At 34.6% G+C, this 24,595-nt stretch overlaps 1 protein-coding gene across 2 annotated transcripts in view; it reads left to right on the plus strand.

Moving 5' to 3' along the window:
* Stag1 (stromal antigen 1) overlaps positions 1-24,595 on the plus strand; it is a 298,555-nt gene that overhangs the window by 221,030 nt on the left and 52,930 nt on the right. For both annotated transcript variants that reach the window (XM_027414298.2, XM_027414299.2), the window contains 8 exons: positions 1,652-1,766; positions 7,800-7,917; positions 9,039-9,142; positions 13,417-13,509; positions 13,608-13,697; positions 13,837-14,040; positions 15,199-15,269; positions 16,882-16,969. In XM_027414298.2, coding sequence (XP_027270099.1) covers positions 1,652-1,766; positions 7,800-7,917; positions 9,039-9,142; positions 13,417-13,509; positions 13,608-13,697; positions 13,837-14,040; positions 15,199-15,269; positions 16,882-16,969 — 883 coding nt within the window. The remainder of the gene's footprint in view (positions 1-1,651; positions 1,767-7,799; positions 7,918-9,038; positions 9,143-13,416; positions 13,510-13,607; positions 13,698-13,836; positions 14,041-15,198; positions 15,270-16,881; positions 16,970-24,595) is intronic.

Consider the following 24,595-nt stretch of genomic DNA (forward strand, 5'->3'; position numbering starts at 1 on the left):
TTATATTGTGATGACGTTTATAATTGTTCTTTTAAATTGTGGGTCATGGAGTTTGTCTCAGAAATTCTCATTGACAAATATTTCTGCAGGAATGGTAGGTTTTGGAGAGAAGATACTGGTTTGATTTTTATAGTGTTGCTGATTTTGGAATAAGGTCTGTATTGTGAACTTTTATTTAGTTTTTAGTCTGGTGTGGACAGATCAGGTCAGAGCAGAAGAGAGAATGTAAAGCAGGTTAGGCCTAGAGGTTGGGAATATCTTGAACAGAATGAAGTCAGGTGGACAGAGGGGATTTGGCTGATGTGGGATGTGCTTCCTAGTCTAAGCTTAGAACATGGGAGTAGATCTGGCTGTGGAGAAATGTTGGATGTGGCCTGGCAGGGCTGTAGGTTGGAGAAAATGTAGGGAGGGTTCAGGCAGAAGCCTAGAGATTATTTATAGTGAAGGTAAGAGAAGCCAAACTAAGTGGATATGGGAGCTGGTCTAGATCTGGCTAATTTTGAAGAAAGCATGGGTGGGAGGTCAGGGAGAAGAGCCCTATGGGAGGTCTCAAAATTCTACATTTTAACATTATAAATTTCATATATTTTCTCAGAACCTTATGTTTCTATATAAACTTGTATATGTTATGTGCTTGTCTCTATTCCTTATTTTTCTGTAAAATATCTGAGACTATCCAGTCTATTTCCATCCACTAGAGAAGTGGTTCTTAACCTTCCTAATGCTGTGACTCTTTAATATAGTTCCTCATGTTGTGATAACCCCCAATCATAAATTATTTTTGTTGCTACTCTGTAACTGACATCTTGTTATTGTAATGAATTGTAATGTAAATATCTGATATGCAGGATATCTGATATACGACCCTTGTGAAAGTGTCGTGCAACCTCTGAAAGGGCCTCAGCCCACAGGTTAAGAACTACCACTAGAATAAAGGTTCCTCCCAAGAACCAATTTCATGTTCAGTGCCCTTGGGCGTAGAGCAGCTCCTAAAAATAAGAGTGCTTCGCTTTATTAGACTAAATCTACATAACAGATATAAAACTTGCAATTCCTTCTTACCCATATATAGAAGTTTTGCTATTGCAAGAGAATTTTTATGGATATTGTATTAATATAATTTTATTATGAATGGTTGGGCTTAAGAATACTGTCTCTAAATAATAGGTAATAGCCACAGAAGAATACAAGAGGCATAAATATTAAAATGCAGATTTTTGAGTATTGTTCAAGATTTTGTTAAATGTATTTATGACTGAAATAAATATTTAAGAAACCATTTTTATCTAAATTTTCAATTACATTACTATAAATCATAGAATAATAATAGGGCTTACATTTTTAATGAATATTTAAGCATTTGTTATTCATCACTAAAAACATTTCCTCTTGTTGAACTGTGTCAGATATTTCTAATCTGGCCATCTTTGGCCTTTTTAAAGATATCATTTAAGAGCCAGCTAGGGTAGCACATGACTGAAGGTACAACACTACAAAGATTGAGGTTGAAACATCAAGAAAAATAAAAAGACATGAGTTGTATTGAATTAGGTTGATAATCTTTTTCAGACTTTTTTCAATAGTAAATTATTTGTGTTTTAAAAAAATATTGAAATTTGTATTCATGTGAATTTATATTATTTCCCCCCAGGCTGTTTAGCAGACATGACCCACAAGCAGAGGAAGCGTTAGCCAAGAGGAGAGGAAGGAACAGTCCAAATGGGAACCTCATTAGGATGCTTGTTCTTTTCTTTCTTGAAAGTGAGGTAAGAAAGGTTTTACTTTACTCTTCTTTCCTTCTGTCATGATTCATTGTAAGCAATTAGGGTTCACTTCAGTCATGAAAATAAGTGTTTTTCTTGTAAAGTTACCTTTTGAATTCTTGATACTTTGCTTTTTGTGAGAAATTCTGAATATACATGTAGGGGTGTATCAACACTGAATATAGGTTCGTATGTTTAAAGTTTTACACTGTTTCAGAATACCAGTTCTACATACTTTTTAAAGTTTTTTATGTTGAATTTCTCTATATAACTTCTAACCTATTTTGTCAAACAGTTTTAAGGGCTTAGAGGTTCAGTTTTGTGATGGAAATTTGCCTAGCACCCACAAGGCCCTGTGTTAAATTCCCTGCATCAAGAACAAAAGTAGTGGACATTGTCAAACTGTTAAAACTATTAATTCTAGCTAGTTTAAAGATCACATTATTTATTTTCTATTTACTGTAGTCAGTTATCACTCATGTAATTTTATACTTAGCATTCACAACATATCGGTTTTTGAAGACAGAGTTTCATTTGTTCACTATAGTGTCCTTTGATGGTTTAATCAGTATTTCCTACTACTGGTATGATGCTGATTAAAGAATAAACTAATCGTAAGGAAACCCTGACTGAATAAACTATTTAGTTTTAAAATGAATGAAAATAGAATTGCAAAGGAAGTTAAGAAAATTAAAAGTCAAGGCAGACATGATGGCATAAACTTCTAATCCAGATTAAATGTGTTCGGGCAGATCACAAATTTAAGGCCTGACGAGGCTACAGTTTGAATTCAAGGCCAACCTGTACAGTTTTGACCCTGTATCAGAATTTTTTTAAAAAAATACAAAGAGAGCTGGGGATGCATTCAGCTCAGTGATAAGACTCTTGCTTCATATGTGACAGGCTTTGTTCAATACCACAAAAAGAGGAGGGGGGTTTAAAAATTAAGACTCAATTTTATTTGGAGAGTAATGTCAGAGAAGAGGAGAAACCTAAAAGATCTATGAATATTCAGATTTGACAGCACTGTAACTATTCTGTAAAAATGAAAAAGAGAAAAATAGAAACCCTATGTAAAATCTAAAATGAAAAAATAAAAGGCAGATACATAGGATGAAGGACATTAGAACAAAATGTTGCTGTACTCGGACTTTTCTGTTCCGCCTGCCAGCTCCCAAATAACCACACAGAGACTTCTTATTGATTATGAAAGCTTAGCCAGTTGGGGCTTGTTTCTACCTCTTATAACTTAAATTAGCCCATATCTTTTAATCTATGTTCTTACGTGTGACTCTGTTACCTTTACTTTTTAAAGCCAATGCTGCATGTTCTACATCCCTGGTATCTCCTGATGACTTAAATCTTCTTCTTCTTCCCAACATTCTCTCTGCCCCTAAAATCCTGCCTAGCTATCGGCCATTCAGCTTTTTATCAAGCCAATCAGAGTGTCACATGCTCACAGTATACAAAAAGATTATTCCAAAAGCTGGTGCTGCTATTGATGCATAACATATTGCCATTATTGCTCTTTTTATATAAATCTAAATATATGCATACATATATAAGCTAAAAAAAAGAAAAGAAAAAAATGTAATTAAAAAATAAGAAAAGGCAAAAAAAAAAAAAGATTATTCCACACAAAGTTGTAACTATTTCTTCAACTAAGATTAAATAAAGAGCTAGGCAGTGGTAGTGCATTCCTTTAATCCCAGCACTCAGGGGTCAGTAGCAGGTAGATCTCTGTGCCTTCAAGGCCAGCCTGGTCTACAAAGTGAGTTCCAGGTCTGAGGGTTGGGGGTGGGGGAGGGGCAAAAACACAATCAGCAGGGGAGTTGCAATTAAGATATGTTAAGAATGATGTCTGAAATATGCCTTAGGAACCTCTGAGCGGTGGTGGCACATTCCTTTAATCCCAGCACCCGGGAGGAAGAGGCAGGCAGATCTCTGTGAGTTTGAGACCAGCCTAGTCTATAAGAGCTAGTTCCAGGACAGCCTCCAAAGCCAGAGAGAAACCTTGTCTTGAAAAAACAAAAACAAAAATATGCCTAGAAATCACTGGGGCGTCTTATTAATAAAATGCCAGTTCTGAACCTCTAGAGTAAGACCTCACATTGTGCAAGTTCCAGGACAGCCAGGGCTGTTACACAGAGAAACCCTATCTCTAAACATGCCCCCCGCACCCCGCCCCAGGGGAAAAAAAATGAATTGAAATATGTCATCAACTCTTTCATCAAAACCCTCCAACTAAATTAGTTAAGTTGAAAGAGACATTACCACTTTCCAGAAGGATAAGGACTGTAAAGCAATAAAATATAAATGAGATAAGAGTGACACAACCCTTTAACACTAAATAACTTAGTCCTTGTGAGCAAACTAGAAATTCCTTTATTAACTAAGACTTTGCTCAAAGAATTCTGAGCAGCAGAGACTGGTGAATACATAACTTATGTAGCAATTAAATGGCTGCCACTGAACGGTGGAGCCTGTTGATCACTTTAGAACTGCTAGTCCAGGGCATGTAGGATTTGTACACTGTGTCTTAGAAATTATGTGAATGCTCCAGTCATTTATGTCCACCCAGAAGGAGGACATAATCATTTACTTATAAGTGTGCATCACTGACAGAAATCCGGATTCCAGATTCTCTCTTTCCATTTTCCTTGTCAACCAAGGAAGCCAGGGTTTTGAAGCTAAGTTTAGTGACATGAACTGACAATTAAGAGTATCTGAAACTTGAAAAAGAAACATAAAAACAGTATATTGATGAAAAAACAATAGTTTTTTCATATTCTATTTCATATCCTTGGGGATAAATTCATATCCCCAAGGAATAAGAAGAGAATTTTAAGAAAGAGAAAGAGAGATTAAACTAGAATTCAACCAATTAAGAAGCAAAAATTCAAGTCTGAGAGAAAACTGGAAGAGTCGGCAAATACAAAATTTACAGTTTTACTGTAGTGTCTAACTGGAGCCTTGTCGAGAATGGGACACTGGAATTATCAAAGGATACATTTTCCAACTATGAACTATGTATTGCAAATCATTGAGAATATTTTCTAGAAAAATGAAATTTGAAAACAGTAAAAGAAAGCAGGAACGTAGGAATCTTTGGTAACTAAGTCCAAAGTTTTGTGGCTAAACTTAAAAAGTATGACTGATACTTAATGCAATTTTTTTAATTCTTAAACTATAGAAGTATAATGTTCTAATTAAATAAAGAAGTAAAATGTGCAGGAATCCTGATAATAGAAAAATACATCAAAATATAAAATCCAATGAAAAATACAATAGTTAGACCTACTTAGAAGGAAGCATAGTGAAAAGCAACCTATTACACCATCACCCTGGCTAGGCTCTCTGACTGCCATTGCCTCCCTGCTCTTGCCTCTGGTGCATATTAGATCCAGAATCATGACTGATTTCCAGTATTTCACAACCAATTAAAAAGAGAGAAATCTTTGTATTAAAAGCCAAATGCAGCTGGGTGCAGAGGCACATTCATTTGATCTCAGTACTCAGGAGGCAGAGGCAGACAAATCTCTAGAGTTCAAGGCCAGCCTGGTCTATCTAATAAGTTCCCAGACAGCCAGAGATAGAAAGTGAAATCCTGTCTCATGGTCTCCCCACACCCTTACCCAAAGCCAAACTTAAAGAAAGGAGAAAAAAAGCTGTGAAGAAAGTGATTGCCACTCTTACTATCAGGACAATGTTAGCTTCAGTCTCCAATGTAATGTATCTAGACTGAGAGCCTGGAACAAAGAGGATTGGGTACCTCTATTTAATGAACTATGCCAAGAGTCATCCAGACATGACCATCATGGCTGTCAACAGATTTGTGAAGATCCAAGTCCTGTGATTTGAGCCTTGACATCCAGATGGACAAGATTACAGAATATCTCTGTGATCCCTCCACAAGTGCTTGAAAGACAAAGATGCCTATGCTTAGAAAATGACAGCAGTCTGTGTGTCAAAATTCCATGCTTTTGATGGGCAGATAGAAAATCGGGGATTTCTGTATTCTCTATGGGATCTCATAGCAGATTCAAATCCAGTGATGGTGACTATTACTGTAAAAGCATGTCTGAGATTACTGAGTCTTAGGCAATCAGCAACTTAGTCACTCTAAAACAACAGAGTATCTATAAGCTTCTCACTTTCTTGAATGAATGCACTGAATAGAGCCAGATTTTCATACTAGACAGGCTATCAAATTACAGCCCTAAAGATGACCTGGAAAATCGGTATCTGTGAGGAAGTAATTCCTGGACCACCAACTCAGCAGTAATGCTTTGAGCAGTAGACATCCTAAAGAAATTTCTGGAATTGTCACTCAAAGACTCCAACTACTATAACATGCTGCTGAAGAAGTATTCCTTCCACTTGTCACTGTGCTTTCTGGAGAGCCAGAATATTGCCTTGAAAAATAACAACTTAAAATTTTCCAGAGTGCTCAGGAGGCAGAAGCAGGTGGATCTCTGTGAGTTCGAGGCCAGCCTGATCTCCAGAGCGAGTGCCAGGATAGGCTGCAAAGCTACACAGAGAAACCCTGTCTCGAAAAACCAAGAAAAAAAAAATTTCCAGAGTGCCTGAATGTTGAAAGGGGGAGAAGTCTTTGTTTTTCTGAAGCCTAAGGATCCTATCTATGTTAAAATAGAGAAGTTGAACTTCACAGTTCTTCTGACATCTCAAGCAAACATCACTCAGGTTCTGGCCGAGCTGAAAGTATATACAACTGAGGTAGATGTTGATTCTTTTCCAGAGTTGTGTAGGACATTGGACAATATGACACCAAAATAAAACAATAAGCAGAGACCCTCTGTAAGCTTATATAATTCAGACCAAAGTAAATTAAGTTGTCTAAGAGACAGTTGTCATCAGGAAAGTATTCTGCAAGTACCTAGGGTATGAGAGTATCATTGCCATTCTCTGTGAGAACTTAGAGTCCTTGGATAAGCCCAATTTCTAAGCAGCCATGGATTGTAGGAGATCATGCTGAAACAATCAATAATGCATATTGAGTTATGAGAGAGCTACCTGTTGGTAACCAGTAAATCTGGAAAGATGTTCCACACTTTAAGGGATACCACTCTTGATGAGGGAACAAGTTACAAGCATATATAACATATGGACATGTAGCTTAGTAGGAATCTTGCCTATTATGCATGGTACCCTGGGTTCAATTACCAGCACTAAAATAATATTTACCCTTTGTGTATGCTTTTCTACTTCTTTGTGTGTGCTTTTCTACTTGGATTTATTTTTTAGACTTCTCTCAGTGAATTTAAGAACTCAAAAGGAGTTGTAATCTATAGTTTAAAAAATATAAAATTCCAAGTATTAGCTAGCTGAATATTATTAGCTTCAAAAGTTGAAGATCTTTCATACAAAGGTGGGAAAGTATTAATATTATCATTTTTATTAGCATCTGGACCAGTGCCAGCATCATTACATGTCTACCTGAAGAGCTTCTTTTAAAGAGTGTATTCTTTAACGCTAATGACTAGCTGTGGGAGAGAATTTAATTTGAAGTGTAGATAATGAGCTTACTATTTTTTTATTGTGAAAATTTAGTTTTCAAAGAAAAAGAGAATCATGGCAATAGAAAACAGTGAGATGAAAGGTGCATTGAGGCAAACAAATGAGAATAGGAAAATGAGAGTAACTTAAATTTTTTACCTTAATTAAGATGACAAGATATGTCAATATTTCAGATGGAATTCTGGGAGAAAAATTAATTTCCTTTTTAAATAGAGAAACAGAGGCTTGGGTGGGGGGTAAGTAAAGTGCCTTCCATTTAAGCATGAGAAGTGGAGAATCCCTGTACACTCAGGATCCAGTTAGCCTGGCCTGTGCAACAGGGAAAAGAGGCCATCTCTAGCAAGGTGGGTGATGAGGTCTGGTACACCAAGTCATATGACCTCTACAGGTATGCCACATACATATAAATATATACATATATATGGTTTTTATTCTTGTTTTGAATGGTTCTTAGAACTGTTAGTGGTTCTCTTACTAAATGTTCTTTGTTAATTTTAGTTACATGAACATGCAGCCTACTTGGTGGACAGTTTGTGGGAGAGCTCTCAAGAACTGTTGAAAGACTGGGAATGTATGACAGAGTTGCTATTAGAAGAACCTGTTCAAGGAGAGGAAGGTATAGTATTTTGACAAGTCGATTTTCATTTTGTTTTGTTTCTGTTGATAAATATAACATCTTCTGTGTAAACATGCCATGTATCTTTTTAAATGGAACAACTTAATTCCTACAGTAGTAAGAATTTCTCGTTTACAGCATTCCATATTAACACAACTAATACGATGCACAAGGTGTTTCCAAAGTCCATGTGTTGTGTAATACTCAAGTCTTCTATTTGCTGACTTCAGACACAAAATATGCTTAATTTTTTTCAGAAGTGAATCTTTTTTCTTGTATTTCCTGTGAGCCTGGAAAAGGGCTTTGAAACAAAACTATTCTCTCTTCCTCCTCTCTTCCTTTGTTTGTTTGTTTGTTTTCCTCAGTTCAGAGGCTTGAGCTCAAGATTTTGTCCTTTGACACATTGTTCCCATTTTTTGACAAATTTCTCTCTTAGAAATTTATCACACGTAAACATATGTATTAGTGATGGCTATAGTTCAGCAATGTCATGGTATCAAACTCTTGGAAATATCTGATTAGATTGTAAGACCATGGACTAAACTGTAGTTTATAAATTATTTAATAAGTTAAAATAACTGTATATGAGTTACGTGTGGTGGCATACAACTTTAATCCCAGCACTCAGGAGGCAGGGGCAGGCAGATCTCTGAGTTCAAGGCCTGCCTGGTCTACAGAGCAAGTTCCAGGACAGCTAGGGCTATTTCAGAGAAAACCTGTCTGGACCAAAAAAATGGGTATATTGACCCAAAATACATTAAAATGTGTTGTAAACCTTTTAAGTATATGACATTTTTTATTGAAAAAAAAATTTTAAGATTTGAAATTATGTAAGAGAAAATACAGTAAAATTTTAGGATTGCCTTACTCAAAAGTAAGGAATTAAAAGAAACGAGATGTAAGAAAAGACAAGAGGGCTTACTTTATATGCTTTGTTTGTTTATTGGTTTTGTTTGGTTAATGATAGACACTTATTACTAAAATAGGGGGTTGTCAAAATTAGAGTCCAGCTTAAGTTTCCCTAATAAGTAATGCATGTTTGCAGTATTTAATAAATCATTGTGTTAATTTCAGGATATGATTATGAAACCATTCATACTCACATGTTTTGTTCATTTCAGCAATGTCTGACCGTCAAGAGAGTGCTCTTATAGAGCTGATGGTTTGTACAATTCGCCAAGCAGCTGAGGCACATCCTCCAGTGGGAAGGGGTACCGGCAAGAGAGTAAGTTTTCAGTCAGTAAAAAGTCTACAGCAAGCTTAAAAACTGTAATTAACTGTCTAGACTATTTTGACACTTTACTGGTCTTTGTATCCCTAAACATGGAATTTTTTACAAATGATACATGCATGCCAAGTGTCTTATCTATTTAACCCAAGTTCTAGAAACATCTTTCCCTCATATTTCTCTAGTATCTATGCCTGCTTCTACTATAGTATTTTAACAGTATAATTTTTAAAAAGTGCAGGTTGGGGGTGGGGGTGCTGGAGAGAGAGAAGATTCAGTGATCTTCTAGAATACCCAATTTTCATTCCTCACATCCACTGCTCACAGCTGTCTGTAACTCTAGTCCCCAGGCATCTGATGCCTTCTGGCCTTCAAGGACACCAGGCATGCATATGCTACACTGACATAATTGCAGGCCAAACAGCCATACACATAAAATAATATTAACATTTATTTATTTGTTTGTTTGTTTATTTATTTCATTTTTTGATTTAGGATCTCTATATTATGTAGCTCTGGGTATCCTGAAACTCACTGTGTAGACTTAATTGCCCCCAACTTGCAGAGATCTTACTGCCTCTGCCTCCCTTTAATGCCTGTAAAGGCATGCACCACCATGCCTGGCCAATAATTTTGTTGTAAGTACATAAGGTCTCAAAAGTCAAACTGCATCATTTGTAACCTCTTCTACTTAGCTGTGTAATCTTTGAATAGATGAAGATTGGTGTATCTGTAGTCTCCTTATCAGTAGTAAGTAGATAATAATGCACTTAGCAAGTACTTAAGTTTTGTTGTATACACCAATGTAGAAACTTTCTTCTCTTATACAGAAAACATAAGCAAATCCTTTTGCAATAACAAGTGTAAAACTAAAAATTGTGTCAAAAATATACACCTGATAACGTTGGTGGTCATGGAGAAGCGTGATTGTAATCCTGTCCCTCACTCTGGATATTAAAATGGGGCTTGGAGACCAGCCAGGACCATATTTATGAGACCCTCCCTTAACTTTAAAAAAGAAGGATAAAGTTACAGGAAAAAGCAGCAAGCATTTTTTTGGTAGCATCCAACCCCAGGTTTACAACATATAGCCAATACCTCCCCCTCCTTTCAATCTTTGTTGGCAAGGTGTGTAATTTTATCAGAGTGGTACTGACTACAAAACAAGAAAATTTTTTGTTACAATGGATTCAATAAAGACAAATGGTAAAAGTTATCACTTTGTTAACTCAAGTGGCACACTTGGTAGAAATATACAAGGAAAATACAATTTTTATAATTGGAGATAATAATCCAAGAAACAAACAATAATAAAGAAGACTATATTCTTCCATATAGTCACTGAAGTATGATCTCCATTGACCTACTGATTCACTTCCTCCAACTAGACCCCACTTTCTAAAGTTTTTAGAAACTTTATCATCTCCAAATAGTCACAGCAGCTGGGAGACTTGTCACTACATGAGCTTTGGAGGGAGACATTTAAAATACAAACCACACACACACACACACACACACACACACACTACAAACCACATGGTTATAGAGAAAACATTGAACATGAATTAGTAAATTCATCTTGAATAACTGAGGTAAAATTGGGGGGGATGAACAAACAGTTCCCTAGATATATGTAGAATAATCAAATGAAACAATTCATGTAATAAAAGTTCCAAAGAGGAAAATATTTAAATTTCTCTGTGGTTGTTTCTGACCTGAGTCTCAGTTTGTATCTCTGGCTGGCCTTGAACTCAAGGAGACCTACCTGCTTCTGCCTGCCAAGTGCTGGGAGTAAAGGCACGCACCACCATGCCCAACCCCTTAGAAAAATTTTGGGGAGAATAGTTGTCAGAAACCTCCCAACTTTAAAAAAAAAAAAAAAAAGCAATAATAAAATTGATTCACAAATTTAAATAGAAGCGTAACAAAACCCAGGCCTAGTAAACACAAAAGGTCCACACCTAGATGCAGTGAGCCAGTGTAGAAAGGCAAAAGCAAAGAATCTTGAAAGCAGTGAAGACTTTCATAAAGAGGGCAACAACAGAAGTTGGAGAGATGGCTCAGAGGTTAAGAGCACCGAATGCTCTTCCAGGGGTCCTGAGTTCAATTCCCAACAGCCACATGGTGGCTCACAACCATCGTTATGAGGTCTGGTGCCCTCTTCTGATGTGCAGATATACATGGAAGCAGAATTTTGCATACATAATAAATAAATAAATAAAATCTTAAAAAAAAAAGAGGACAACAACAGTAGAATTGCCATTTGACTGCCAATCAGAGCAGTAGGTGAGAACAACACAAATACCAAACAATATTGTAAGCCTAGTAAAATTAAAATGTGTTGGTTTCTAGGTAACTAAAGAACTCTTATAAACTTCTTTTTTTAACAGTCATTGTCACTGATAGTAAATGGACAATAGTAGAATTAGAATATTACTATTGTCACCCAAATAAAAGAATGAGTCTAGGCAATAATTATCAATAACCTATAATTGCCTGAAATATTGATGGGTAATTTTATAGTAGATGAAATCACTTAAACCCACTGACTAAACTTTACACCACTGAAATAAAACTGCTTCTGAAATATTCATGAGCCTAGGTGTGGGCAAGGAAACGTTTTAATGTAAACAAGATAACTACTAGTTTTCAAGAAAACATATGAGCACCATGTCAGTCAGCTCAAAAAACAATCTGTACTCTGGCTCCAGGAGACCCCTTCTCTGTGTGTGTGTGTGTGTGTGTGTGTGTGTGTGTGTGTGTGTGTGTGTGTAGAGATAAATAGATAAAAATACAGAAAATTATAGATATACATATACTCAAATAGAAATATAAAAAAGAAAGCATAGGAATTGAGAAATATGTTAAATGAGACACTAGGGTTTCAATTAGCCAAATTTAAAATGTAGAAGTGGATTATTTGGGCTTAAAGGAAGGATGTGTGAACATACCAGACAAATGTAACTATTCAGATTCTTATTTTAATAAACTATAAGAAAAATTTTTTAATTTTTTAAAATGTTAATTTTACATTCCAATTCCTGTTCCCCCTCCCTCCTCTCTTCCCATTTTAAGGAGAGTGTGAAATGATTCTAAAGTATTATTGCTTAATGTGTTGGAAATAGTAACTTCTTACCTTTAAGTTCTTATCTGTTCAAAGGTATAACTTACCAAGAATGAAATTATGTATGATTTGTTTTAAAATTCTACAGAGAAAGTATTTAGTATTCATGTAGCTAGAATGACAGGTGCTGATTAGTATTCAGATTTTTAATGATTTTGAAATTTTCTGTTGTAAAAGTCTTCAAAAAAAATATTGCTCCAACTTTGACAAATAATTGGGGCTAATTTCTAGTCCTTTCACAGATGTTGCCTCTTTTTTGTACACCCTTTCTTTCAGAATAAACTGGCCTAGATATGAAAAGCAATTCCAAAATTTAGACTTAATACTATAAGCTTTTATTATTTCAAAGTTTGTTTGGGTCTGAAATTCATTAATGGTTTAGTTATTATTTAGTTTAGCACCTCTTAGGGTTATCCACATTTTTATCATTAGGCTTGTCTGTGATGCTCTAAGTCATATCCACATATATGAATCATATTTCACATACTTGAATACATATTTCACGTGTGGCTGGCAGGTGTGGAACGATGCTTAGTAGGAGATCTTAGAGCTTCTCTATCTGCATGCCCACTCCGTAGAGATGTTTGAGTGTTCTCATGACATGGCTGCTGACCTTTCTGAGAACAGTAAGATGAATACTGCTGTATTTTTAATGCCCTAATCTTCAAAAAGTCATGAAATCATATGGGGATATTGTTAGATTCAGTAACATCCTATTAATCACACACGTTAGCTTTACTCATTGTGGGAAAAAGACCTATCCAGGGTGTAAATACCAGGGAATTGGAACAATAAAGGAATTATATTGAATTCTGGGTTCCAGTCTATTATTATACAATAACCAATCATTTATTTTTCTTGTGAGGCATGGCTTCTTAATAGCAACTGGTAAGGATCAGAATCTTGACACTAAGTTTGATCATGATTACTGGGTTATTATTTCTTCTAGGCATGATATACATATTTATGTAAATGTAACCATACATTCATTATTTCTCTGACTTAAATTTATCCTAACATTTAATTTTTTATATTCCTCTTAAATTTTTTGGTTATGTAATCTACCAATTCTTCACCATTTTTTATTAACATTTTCAATTTTTAAATTGCCAAATGATACTTTTTTATCATTTCCATTTATTTCTAGGTGCTAACAGCCAAAGAAAGGAAAACTCAAATTGATGATAGAAACAAACTTACTGAACATTTTATCATTACACTTCCTATGTTACTATCAAAGGTACAATGCTATTTTCAGTTTTGTGGTAATATGCTCCTGAGTTAGCTTTGTTGCACTATTATTGTAGTTACTCTTTTTTTCTTTGCTGCTTCCTCTAGTATTCTGCAGATGCAGAGAAGGTAGCAAACTTGCTACAAATTCCACAGTATTTTGATCTAGAAATCTACAGCACTGGTAGGATGGAAAAGGTAAGACTCTAAAATTCTGCTAGCAAAGTAGCTTTAGTAACTGGATTTTATATTTTCATCTAATCATAAGTTATTTGACAGATTTTTAATATTCATTATTAATCTAAATACCACAGCTTTCCTTTTTTTTCCTTTTCAGCACCTGGATGCTTTATTAAAACAGATTAAATTTGTTGTAGAGAAACATGTAGAATCAGATGTTCTAGAAGCCTGCAGTAAAACCTACAGCATTTTATGCAGTGAAGAATATACCATCCAGAATAGAGTTGATATCGCTCGGAGCCAGCTGATTGATGAATTTGTAGATCGATTCAATCATTCTGTTGAAGATCTGTTGCAAGAGGTTCGTATAAAGTTGATGGTGCATATACTGAGTGTGTGAGTCAATCCTATTTCTTTTTAAAATGTTTACCCTTTTCCCTGGTAGAGTTTTTCAGGTCCTAAAACTAAATTATTTTCCTCTCAAATTTCTTTTCAGAATTTAGCCGTACTATGGAAGTTGTACATCCTATAAAAATTGATCTTTTATAGTTTACTTTTTGTGCTATATTTTTTTTTCCTCTTTTAAGAACAGTCCAAGATTTGGCTTTTCTTCTTCATTTTGTTTGCTATTCTTGGGATCCAATTTACTTTGGTTTTTCAAGACAGGGTTTCTCTGTGTAGCTTTGTAGACCCGGCTGGCCTTGAACTCACAGAGATTCACCTGCCTCTGCCTCCCAAGTGTTGGGATTAAAGGTGTGTGCCACCATCACCCAATTACCAATTTGTATTTTTAAAATTACTTATTTATTATAGTGTGCTAATAAATAGAACATACAAATTAAGCTAGATATTCTTGCTCAAGGAACCAACACTCTTGGCAAATGTAAATTTTCTCATTGTTTTTGGGCTTCCTATATAAAGCAAGCTGGAATACCTATGGTTTATTCTTTGATCCTCCTAAGAAATCTATATAACTGGTTTTTTTTAATTTTGTTAATGTTTTTTCAAATATTAACATGACATAATTTTTCACTATAATTTTCTAACGTAACTGGTCATCAGTAAAATCTTTTTTTTTAATTAGAAATCTGTAAAATAATAATCTTTAAACGTTTTTCAAGATAAGGCTAGCTCAAATAGTAACTGATATGTGAATTCCTGAGGAACACCTGGTATTCAGTACTCAGTACTTAAAGACAGAGTGCACTATCTAGAGCTTTGAAACACTATCACCAGGGGAGGAGGGGAGGGAGAGGGAACTGGGATTGATATGTAAAACAATCTTGTTTCTAATTCAAATTTTAAAAAAATGGAGGGAAAGAAAAAAACAAAACACTCTATCACAAACAATTTTCATTTCAAGTAGTTTACCATAATGTATTATAAAAATGTATGTTTATATTCATCTGTAGTGAATACATTACTTTATATAATGAATTTTAGGCAGTTAAGCGTTAGTAGGCTTTAATACAAATTTGAGTTACTATCAAATTTGGTCACTTTTACTTTTTATCTATAGGGTGAAGAAGCTGATGATGATGATATCTACAATGTTCTTTCTACCTTAAAGCGTTTAACTTCTTTCCACAAGTATGTCATCTTTTATTATTAATATAAATTTAGCAAGTAACATACTGGCCAATGAATAGATTGAATGTAATATTTGACTTCTTATAACAGTGATACATTTTTAAATATTAAAGTGTAACAAATTGTGCTCGTCAAGATTTTCTCTAAATTTTGTTAGTTTTAATTATTGTTTTGTGTAAAATTTAATTTACTGTAAACTAATCATTTAAGTACCAAGCGTAATATAAATATTTTAATGAATCCATATTATTTAGCAAAACGGATGAGCTTATGTAATAAGCTGATGTTGTATAAGTAAATTTGAATTGATGTTATTTAACAGTCTTGCTAAGTAAAAAGATTGTATATATTGGCTCAAAGTTTCAAGTTTTCAGTTAGATGTAAGGGACATTTTTTCAGTAATAAAAGCAAAAACTTAAAAGATTCATTTATTTCCTTTAGCTGTTCCACTGTCTTTATGATAAGTATATACAACACATTCCTTAATTGCCAAACTATATGGAAATCAGTGAGAAAAGGTTTTTGAGTAAGTCATGCAATTAATTCCTGTGGACTTCTACATGATTACTGTTTTTACTGTGTAGACAGAGAACAATTGGATTTGAATAAGAAATGTGCTTTCAAACCACACTCCACCTATCCCTCCCTGCAATGAGGTTTATCTTTTCCACAAAGGAAGGGAAACAGAATTGTGTTGTCAAAAGAAAGTTTGTTTGTAGCTTTTAATAAATTACTCACTTTTCAAAAGCAGTTTCTAAAATCTAGGCTTTTGGTTGAGTGTAGCAGTGCCTGCCATTACTCCCACCTGCTTTTGAGGGGAAAGGATGGCCTCAGATCAAGAGATGGAGACCACCTTGTTCAACAGAGCAATATAGTGAGATCCTGTCTCTGGATGAGGGGAGGGAACAAAGGAAGAAATAAAGAATGAGAGAGAAATCTAATCCATTTTTACATACAAGTAAACTATTTGGAATCTTGTGTAGAACTAAACTCTTAATTTTCAAACATATCTTGTCATTTATGATAAAATTGACAGCCATAGTCAAAAGAACTGACATTGTAGTGGAGTTCTAGTTTCTTCCTTCAAAGCCAGGAATAGTGGCCTCAGAGGCAGGAGGATGTGCAGGAACTGCACGCCATTCTGAACCATGTAGTGAGTCCTGACAAAAAGTCTTCAGGCTATTTAAACAGCTACACACTGGATTTTGAGTTTTCTTGTATTTCCTAACCTCTAGTTTTGTAATTCTGTCCATTTGATGACAGCACATTTCTCTTTCAAAAATACTCATGTAATTACATTTCTTATATTGTTAAAGGGAATTTTTTTTGAAAATGTACTTTTAAATATAATAAAGTTGCATATATACATTATGAGTTTAGGTTAATCATCTCAGTAGAAACCTGACATTAGATATGAAACTCTCTACCTCTACCATCAGCTCTTGTTCTCATTCTTTGTTTCTTTTCGCATCTGAATGTTCCCTTTGTGGGTTGTTTTCAATTCTATAAGAAAATGAAATTTTCTTTGTTGTTCTGCTTAGTGAAACAGAGCCCAAATTTAAATTATCTTTTATTCTGGAGTAAAATTAAAACCTTTTTTTATTTATTTTAGTGCTCATGATCTCACTAAATGGGATCTGTTTGGTAATTGCTATAGACTGTTGAAGACTGGAATTGAACATGGAGCTATGCCAGAACAGGTAGGAAGCTATTAATATCCTTTCTGTGCTTTAGGAAGCTAAGATACTCTGAAATCACAACACTTTCCAAAGCCTGTTTCAGAAAATAGCTGATAAGTCTATAAAACAGGTAGCTCCTTTGAGAATTAGTGTCCTTGTGATTATAACTGTTTGGTATGTCTTATTTTCAGATGTTTTAAAGTAAGAAAAGATACACTTTTTTGTTATAGTTTACCTTTAAAAATTAATGTTAAGGTAAACATTTCTATAATACATTCCTGATAATGACTGTTCTAGGCATTGTTGTAAATATTGATGGTACCAGACCTCTAGTTTTGTAGTAAAGCTATTGTTTGGATGCCTATAGTAGTTTTTAGAACTTTTTGTATTCACATTCAAGTTGGAGTAAAAATGACAAGAATCTGAGTTTTTTGCCTAACCTGAAAGAGACAAATAATTAGTCTGATTCTACATGAGAAAGAGTTACTGTGCACATTACTCATGAGAGCTAATTTCATATTAATGCATGGGATTATCTGATTATTCCCATTTGAAAGGGATGTTTAGATGATACGTTATTACTCTTAAAGTGATCAGATTTGGCAAGAGATGGAACTAAATGATAATTACATATTAAAATTCAGTCATTTCTCAAGATAATGGTAGCTCATGCCTTTAATACTAGCTCTAGGAGGCAGGGGCAGGCAGATCTCTGTGAGTTCAAGGTCACCCTGATCTACAAAGTGAGTTCCAGGACAGCCAGGGCTACACAGAGAAACCTTGTCTTGAAAAACAAACAAAAGCCTATAAAGAGCCAGTCACAAAACATTAATATGACATCTATAGTTTGAGTTACTTAGAAGTCTGTGACAGGGGCACCAGCTAGTCCTAGAGTTCAAGGCCAACAACCTCAGCCAACAGAGTAAGACTCCATCCAAAACAATGTTTAATATTTAAAGAAAAGGCCACAACCAAAACAAAAGCCTTTAAAAAGTAGTATTTTATTGTTACTATGATTAATTCTTTTCAATTGCCTAACATGGTTTGGGTGTGTGACTCAGTGGCAGAGTACCTGCCTATTTGATTCCTAGAACTACAAAAAATTAACATAAAAATTATTTACTGCCAGGTGGTAGTGTCACATGCCTTTAATCCCAGCACTTGGAGACGGAGGCAGGTGGATCTCTGGGAGTTCGAGGCCAGCCTGGTCTACCTAGTGAGTTCTAGGACAGCCAGAGCTACAGAGAGAAACCCCAAGAATATTATTAATATTATTAATATTAATAATATACCTGTATACCTAATTAGGTGCTTTTATTTCATTTGTGAAAAGAGGATAAAATCTGGGGCAAATGTGTCACATTTGAATATTTCCTTTATGGATCTCCAGGACAATGAAGTTGGGAAGTTATTTTGTTCTTCCACTTATTGAAGCTGAACTCCGATTTTTCTTCCAATACAAAATAAAGTTAATGTGTTTGCTTCATTGTGGCAAGAGGCTTAATATTTAACCATGTTGTTTACTTCATTTATTAATGGCACTTCAGTTTTCCATTCTGTCTTCATGTCACTTTTCAGCCACTTTAATATAATTCATTCGTATCTCAAGCTGTTTCTTACAAATTTGGAAGGTGATAAAGGTATTCTTTTGTTGTTTCCTTATTTTCTTCAAGGAAAGAATAATAGTAACACATTTCTGCTTAATGGGATTATAAACCTGTTTACATCTATTTTAGTCCACAATATCATCATTTGTGTCTTAGCCACTGTCTTGTGACAGTCTCATAATGCTTTTTTCTGCTCTTATCATTGCATAGATGTTCTTTTTCCTTGTGTTAATTTTTTTTTAATAAGAACATGTGTCTTAACTCGTCTTAGGCTAATATCCTTAGTCTCTAAACAGGTATATGAAGCTTGAAAGTGTAACTACTAGATTGTGTTCATGTTTACATTGTTTATAAGCATCTCCTAAGATAGATAGATAGATAGATAGATAGATAGATAGATAGATAGATGAACAATAACTGTATTCAACCATTTTTATAATTTATTCCCCGTTTCTGACTCCAGCTGTTTGCTTTTAGTTAGAATCCAGAGACTTCCTTTGAGATTCCTTTTTCTGAGCACAGACCTCAAAAAACTACCAAAGCTTTTGCTGATGTTAATCCTCAGTTAAGCTCAGTATTTTGAATGTGTCTAAATATTCTGGATATGTCTAATTCTCTAGATATTTTGGAGGACTATATTTACCATATCCTTGATTGTTTTCCATAGTGAACAATTTAACTAAATCTTTCTTTATTCTTATTCTTCAGGGTTAGCAGAATTTGTGGGGTGGGTAGGGGATTCTCTGGTAGTAATTGTCTTTTCTAATGCCAGTAATGTTTTAGGTGTTACAGCTTTAGGATTTATAGATGATCCAAGATTTTAAATATACCTATTCTAATTTTTTTATATTCTAATTATTTTACATCATGTTATAAAAATGTCTTATAAATGCTTCTTTCACTACATTCATGTCTGTTTTTTCACTCTTTTGCGCTTGTACTTTCTGTAGTGACTACAACTTTAATATGTATGTATAAAAGTAATGTAAATATCATTTGTATCAATTACTCACAATCTAGAATAATATATAGCAGTTAGATATTCTATCTTTTCTGTCACTTTTAATGGAAGCCTTTGTGTTTCATGACATTGATATTCTGAAGAGTACCAACTAGTTTATAAGATAGTCTCAATTAATTTTATCTGATTGTGGTATATTTCAATTTGTATTACACATTCTTCCAGGAATTAATATTGAATAAATACTCTGTCCTCAATGTATCATGTCAAGAGGCATATGGGGGCTGAATGTGACCAAAGCATTTTGTACAGTTAGTATATGCTAATAGAAGAGGAATGAAAATAAATGTTAATTTGTTCACTATTAATGATATTAAATCACTTGACTAAGGTGGAATTTATCAGATTTCCCCCTGTGTAGTTAACATTGTCCTTTTTAAATTCATGGGCTGTCAAAAAGTTCTTTAAAGTATATAAATAATGCTATTTCTTGGCAAAATTCGATATAGTTTTATGCCACTTATGTAATCTTAATCTGAATTCCTGCTATCATGATCACAAAACAACTTCTAAAATGATCACTTTTTAATTCTCATTTTTGTTTATTATTTGATACTGTATTATAATGAAAACTATCCATTCACTAATTCATTTACTCATCTTTTTGTTTTAAATTATTTTTTAATTTAGTATCCATATACTAGTATGTGTTATAATTCATTATTGCTGGTACTTATTTTATTGCTTTATATTTGCAGATTTGTCCAGGGGGAGCTCCTGTGCTCCTTTTAAACAGGCTCCTATGTGATTTTAGTACTTTTTGAACACTTCTAGTAAGCACACGTTGTAGAATATACTTAAACCCCCCTGTGCTAATGAATTCTTAACATATAAAAAGTATTTTAAAATACATCAGTTCTATAACACAGTTAATATTTACTGTGAAGAAACCAGATGTTCTAAATTATTTTATCTTCCTCATACATTTCTTTATAAAACAAAAGGAAAAGATATTTAAGGTTATTCCTATCTTATTTCATAACTTTGTACCTATTTCTTACTGGTATACTATTGAATTTAAAACCCAATGAGATGGCTCAAGAAGCAAGCCTGACAACCTGAGTTTGATCCTAGATCCCCATGAAGGAAGGAGAGCACTGATCCACAAATTGCCTCTGACCTGCATGTGTATGCAATGGCATCTCCACACCCACACACATACACAAAACAAATATATAAATATCTAGACTATCGTCTGAGAAAAATAAATATATTAAAACTCTGTATTAATGTATCATTTTCATAGCTCCAAGAAAGCCATAGAAGATTGAAAATCAATAAAGATCATTTACTATATTATTAACTGTCAACCAAAATGGTATAATTAAACTTGTTTTTAAAAGGAAAGTACTTGAGGCCAGGCATGGTAGAACACACCTTTATTCCTAATACTTGCTGTAAGTTCTGGGCCAGCCCTGTTCTATATAGAGAATTCTAGGCTGGCTTGGGCTACATAGTGTGACCTTATCTGAAAAAGAAAAGGAATTATATGTAATAAATGTTGAGCCTCTCCAAGCATCATTCAAACTTACTTACCACTTGGGAGGCAGAGTCAGGTAGATCTCTGCGTTTAAGTCCAGGCCAACCAGGACTATTCAGTGAGACCCTGTCACACACACCCCCAAAAAAAGAAAGAAATTATTTTTATAATAAGCTGAGTACTATTTTAAGTCTTTACATGTATTCATTTGTTTAAACCATGTGAGATATAGTTTATTTATATTTTTTTCATTTTCATTTACTACAAATAAAACTAAACTTTAAATAATGTGCTTAGGGCCACATAGTATGGCACACCTAGTAAAACCAAGCTTTCAAATTATTTCCATTCTCTTTTCATTTTTGCTGTTGATATGCTACTACCATATAGTAGCCCAGGCTATGTTTCTACTCTTTTTCCGTGCCTTCTAGTGATAACGCTACTCAAATATGGTAGTTCAGGCTTTGCTTCCACTCTTTTCCTATACCTTCTTTTCCCTCACCCCATGCCCTCTGATGTTTGCTCTATGTCAAATTCGCTTTTGTATTGATCTTTTTTTCCCAAATATCTTTTGGGCTGTTTCAATAGGAACTGTGGGGAGAGATTAGATGCTGGTACTTTATCCGTCATCATGAACTGGAAATCACCACATTATTCAGACTGAACATAATATAGGGGGTGAGTTTAACTTAAGTCAGGTTATTGTTTTTGGATAGATTATGGATTATTATGTATGTTGTTAAGAATCATGCTTTCCTAGAAGATTGCACACTTACTGAGTTTAGAACTTGTTTTAGTTGCATACTTCTGTTTTTTTTCCTCAGGCTTGCCACACCAAAAGCATTTAGGTTTTTTGTTTTGTTTTGTTTTGTTTCTTTTCAAATTCTTTGTTTGATTGTTTGATTTTTTTTTGTTTGTTTGTTTGGTTGGTTGGTTGGTTTTTGAAACAGGATTTAACCCATCCTAGCCTCAAACTCATGGAAATCCTCCTGCTGTAGCCTCCCAGTTGCTGGGATTATAAGTATGTGTTACCATGCCCTGCTTGGTCCACTGATTTTATGACAAAGACAAAAAAGCAGTTCTTTCTAGACCTAAAGGATAACCTTTTGTCTAATTGTGCTGAAACACAATTAGATATAGAGATGCAAACAAAACAAAAAAAACCTTCATCATAATTCTTCAGACCACCTACAATTAGGAAATCAAGCATGATGATGCATGCTGTACCTTCAGCTACTTGGAAATCTAAGACTGGAGGATCACTTGAACCCAGGTTGGAGAGCAGCCTGAACAACACAGCAAGATGCCTGTATAAAAATAAAATAATATAAATACTCAGATTATAAATCTAAAAATAAGACCAGAAAATGAGAAGAATCTTTGGGAGTTTGGATTAATCAAAGATTTCTCAGAAGCCTGGTCTAATTTCACATGCCTATAATCTCAGCTCCTAAAATGACTGAGGCAAAAGCTTGAGGACCTGCCTTGGCTACAGAGTAATAAATCCAAGGCAAACCCGGTTAACTTAGACTTTGTCTCAAGATGAAAAGTACAAAGAGAACTGTGGGTTGGGATATAGCTCAGTTTTGGAAAAAACACTTGCTTAGCACACAAATGACTTCAATTGCCAGTAAAAGAAAAAAATATGAATGATAACTAGCTAGCTATATAACAAGATCCCTCATTTAAAAAGGTGGAGGGGGCGCTTAAAGAATAGAAGAAACCTGGAATGGTGAGAAACTCAACACCAAAAGCCATAGGAAAGTTTGATGTAGTCTTTAGTCCTACAGGTCACTGTTAGCCCAAATCTCCAAGTTATGTAATGATTGTCAAGAGTTAAAATTTAAAATAAGTGTCATCAGAGGCTGGAGAATTAGCCCAGTGGATAGGAGCACTCATTGCTCTTCTAGCGTATCCAGGTTCAATTCCCAATAACCACAGATGGCAGATCACAGCGATCTGTAACTCTAGTTTCAAGGGATCAGACATCCTCTTTTGGCATTAGTGGGAACCAGTGTACAGACATATATGCAGGCAGAGTAACCATATACATAAAATAAAATTTATGAAAGTAAATGTCATTAAGTATTTTTATTTCTCTTAATATGTAGTGGAACATAAATAGTTTTATTTAAGAATCCTGTAGGGCTGGGCGTTAGTGGCACACACCTTTAGTCCCAGCACTCAGGAGGCAGAGGCAGGCGGTTCTCTGTGAGTTCAAGGCCAGCCTAGTCTACAGAATGAGTTCCAGGACAGGCTCCAAAGCAATACAGAGAAACCCGTCTCAGGGGAAAAAAAAAAAAATCCTATAGGACATGACTACAGTGAAGTACACCTCTAATACCAGTTATTTTAAAAAAAATCTTAAAAACAGCAAAATTATATGTCTTCTTATGTGTATATGATTTTTTCTCTTAAAAAAATGCTTTTTCAGGGCAAAGACATAACATACATGAATTATAGTACATGGTTGACTAGAAGATAAGATTAGTCAAATTGCTTTAAGGTAAATGTAGAGTTATTAACACCATTTTAATGGGCCTTTAACTAGGACTCTATTCATAGGCTCAATTTTTGTTGTCTTTTACAATGCTACTATTTTTTAAAGTGCCATATATTCATTTAAAAAGCTAACAAAGTCTGGCATGGTGGTATATGCCTGTAATTCCAGCACTTGGGAAGTAGGTAGAAGCAGGAGAATCAAAGCCTCAGCTACATGAAACCCTATCTATAAAACAAAGAAAAAAGCCAAGTACTGGGAACATGGCACAGGAATAGTGCTTGCCCAATCTCCATGAGGTCCCGGATTTAACCCCCAGAACTGCCAATAAATAAATAAAGCCAGGATTATTAGTGAAGAAGGCTGGAAAGGTGACTCCAGAAGCTTAGAGCCCTTACTGCTCTTGCAGAGAGGATCTGGGTTCAGTTTCTAGTACCCTTGTGGTGCCTTATGTTCCAGAGGACCTGACTCTCAGCCTCCACTGACACCCACGCAGCATGCCTATGGTTTTGGTGTATAAATGCAAGCAAAAACTCATACATAAAATACAAATGTGTTTTTCAAAAGCTAATCAACAAACAAATGATGTTACTCTTCTATCAGATGTCTCTTATGTGTTTCATTGCATTTTTAGAGAGCTTTCAGGTTATCCTTATCATAGTAAGATGACCATTTTATTGTCCAATGCTTTTGAAAGTAAAAGAGGTTAATATTAATTACTGTGGGGGCATAACTGAGACCTAAGAATAGACAGACAGGACATATTCATTTACTTGTAAGGTAGTCTGTGATCTGGTTTCTAGTAATTCAACCTATTTATGCCCATCTTTTGCTATGACAGCCTGTTCACAGTTTATCAGTAAAGCATACTTTAAAATTTTCCATTCATTTACCTGTTTTTATATCATTCCAAGAGTTTGTATATTTTTGTTTCCAGATTTGTTGATACCTGAGGGTACAATCAGGTATACAGCATGTTCTTAGTATATACTGGAATATGGGTTTAATCACTCAGCACTAAAAATAAAATGAAGCTATA

This window comes from Cricetulus griseus, chromosome 4 (genome assembly GCF_003668045.3).
Source record: "Cricetulus griseus strain 17A/GY chromosome 4, alternate assembly CriGri-PICRH-1.0, whole genome shotgun sequence".
Taxonomy (NCBI): Eukaryota; Metazoa; Chordata; class Mammalia; order Rodentia; family Cricetidae; genus Cricetulus; species Cricetulus griseus.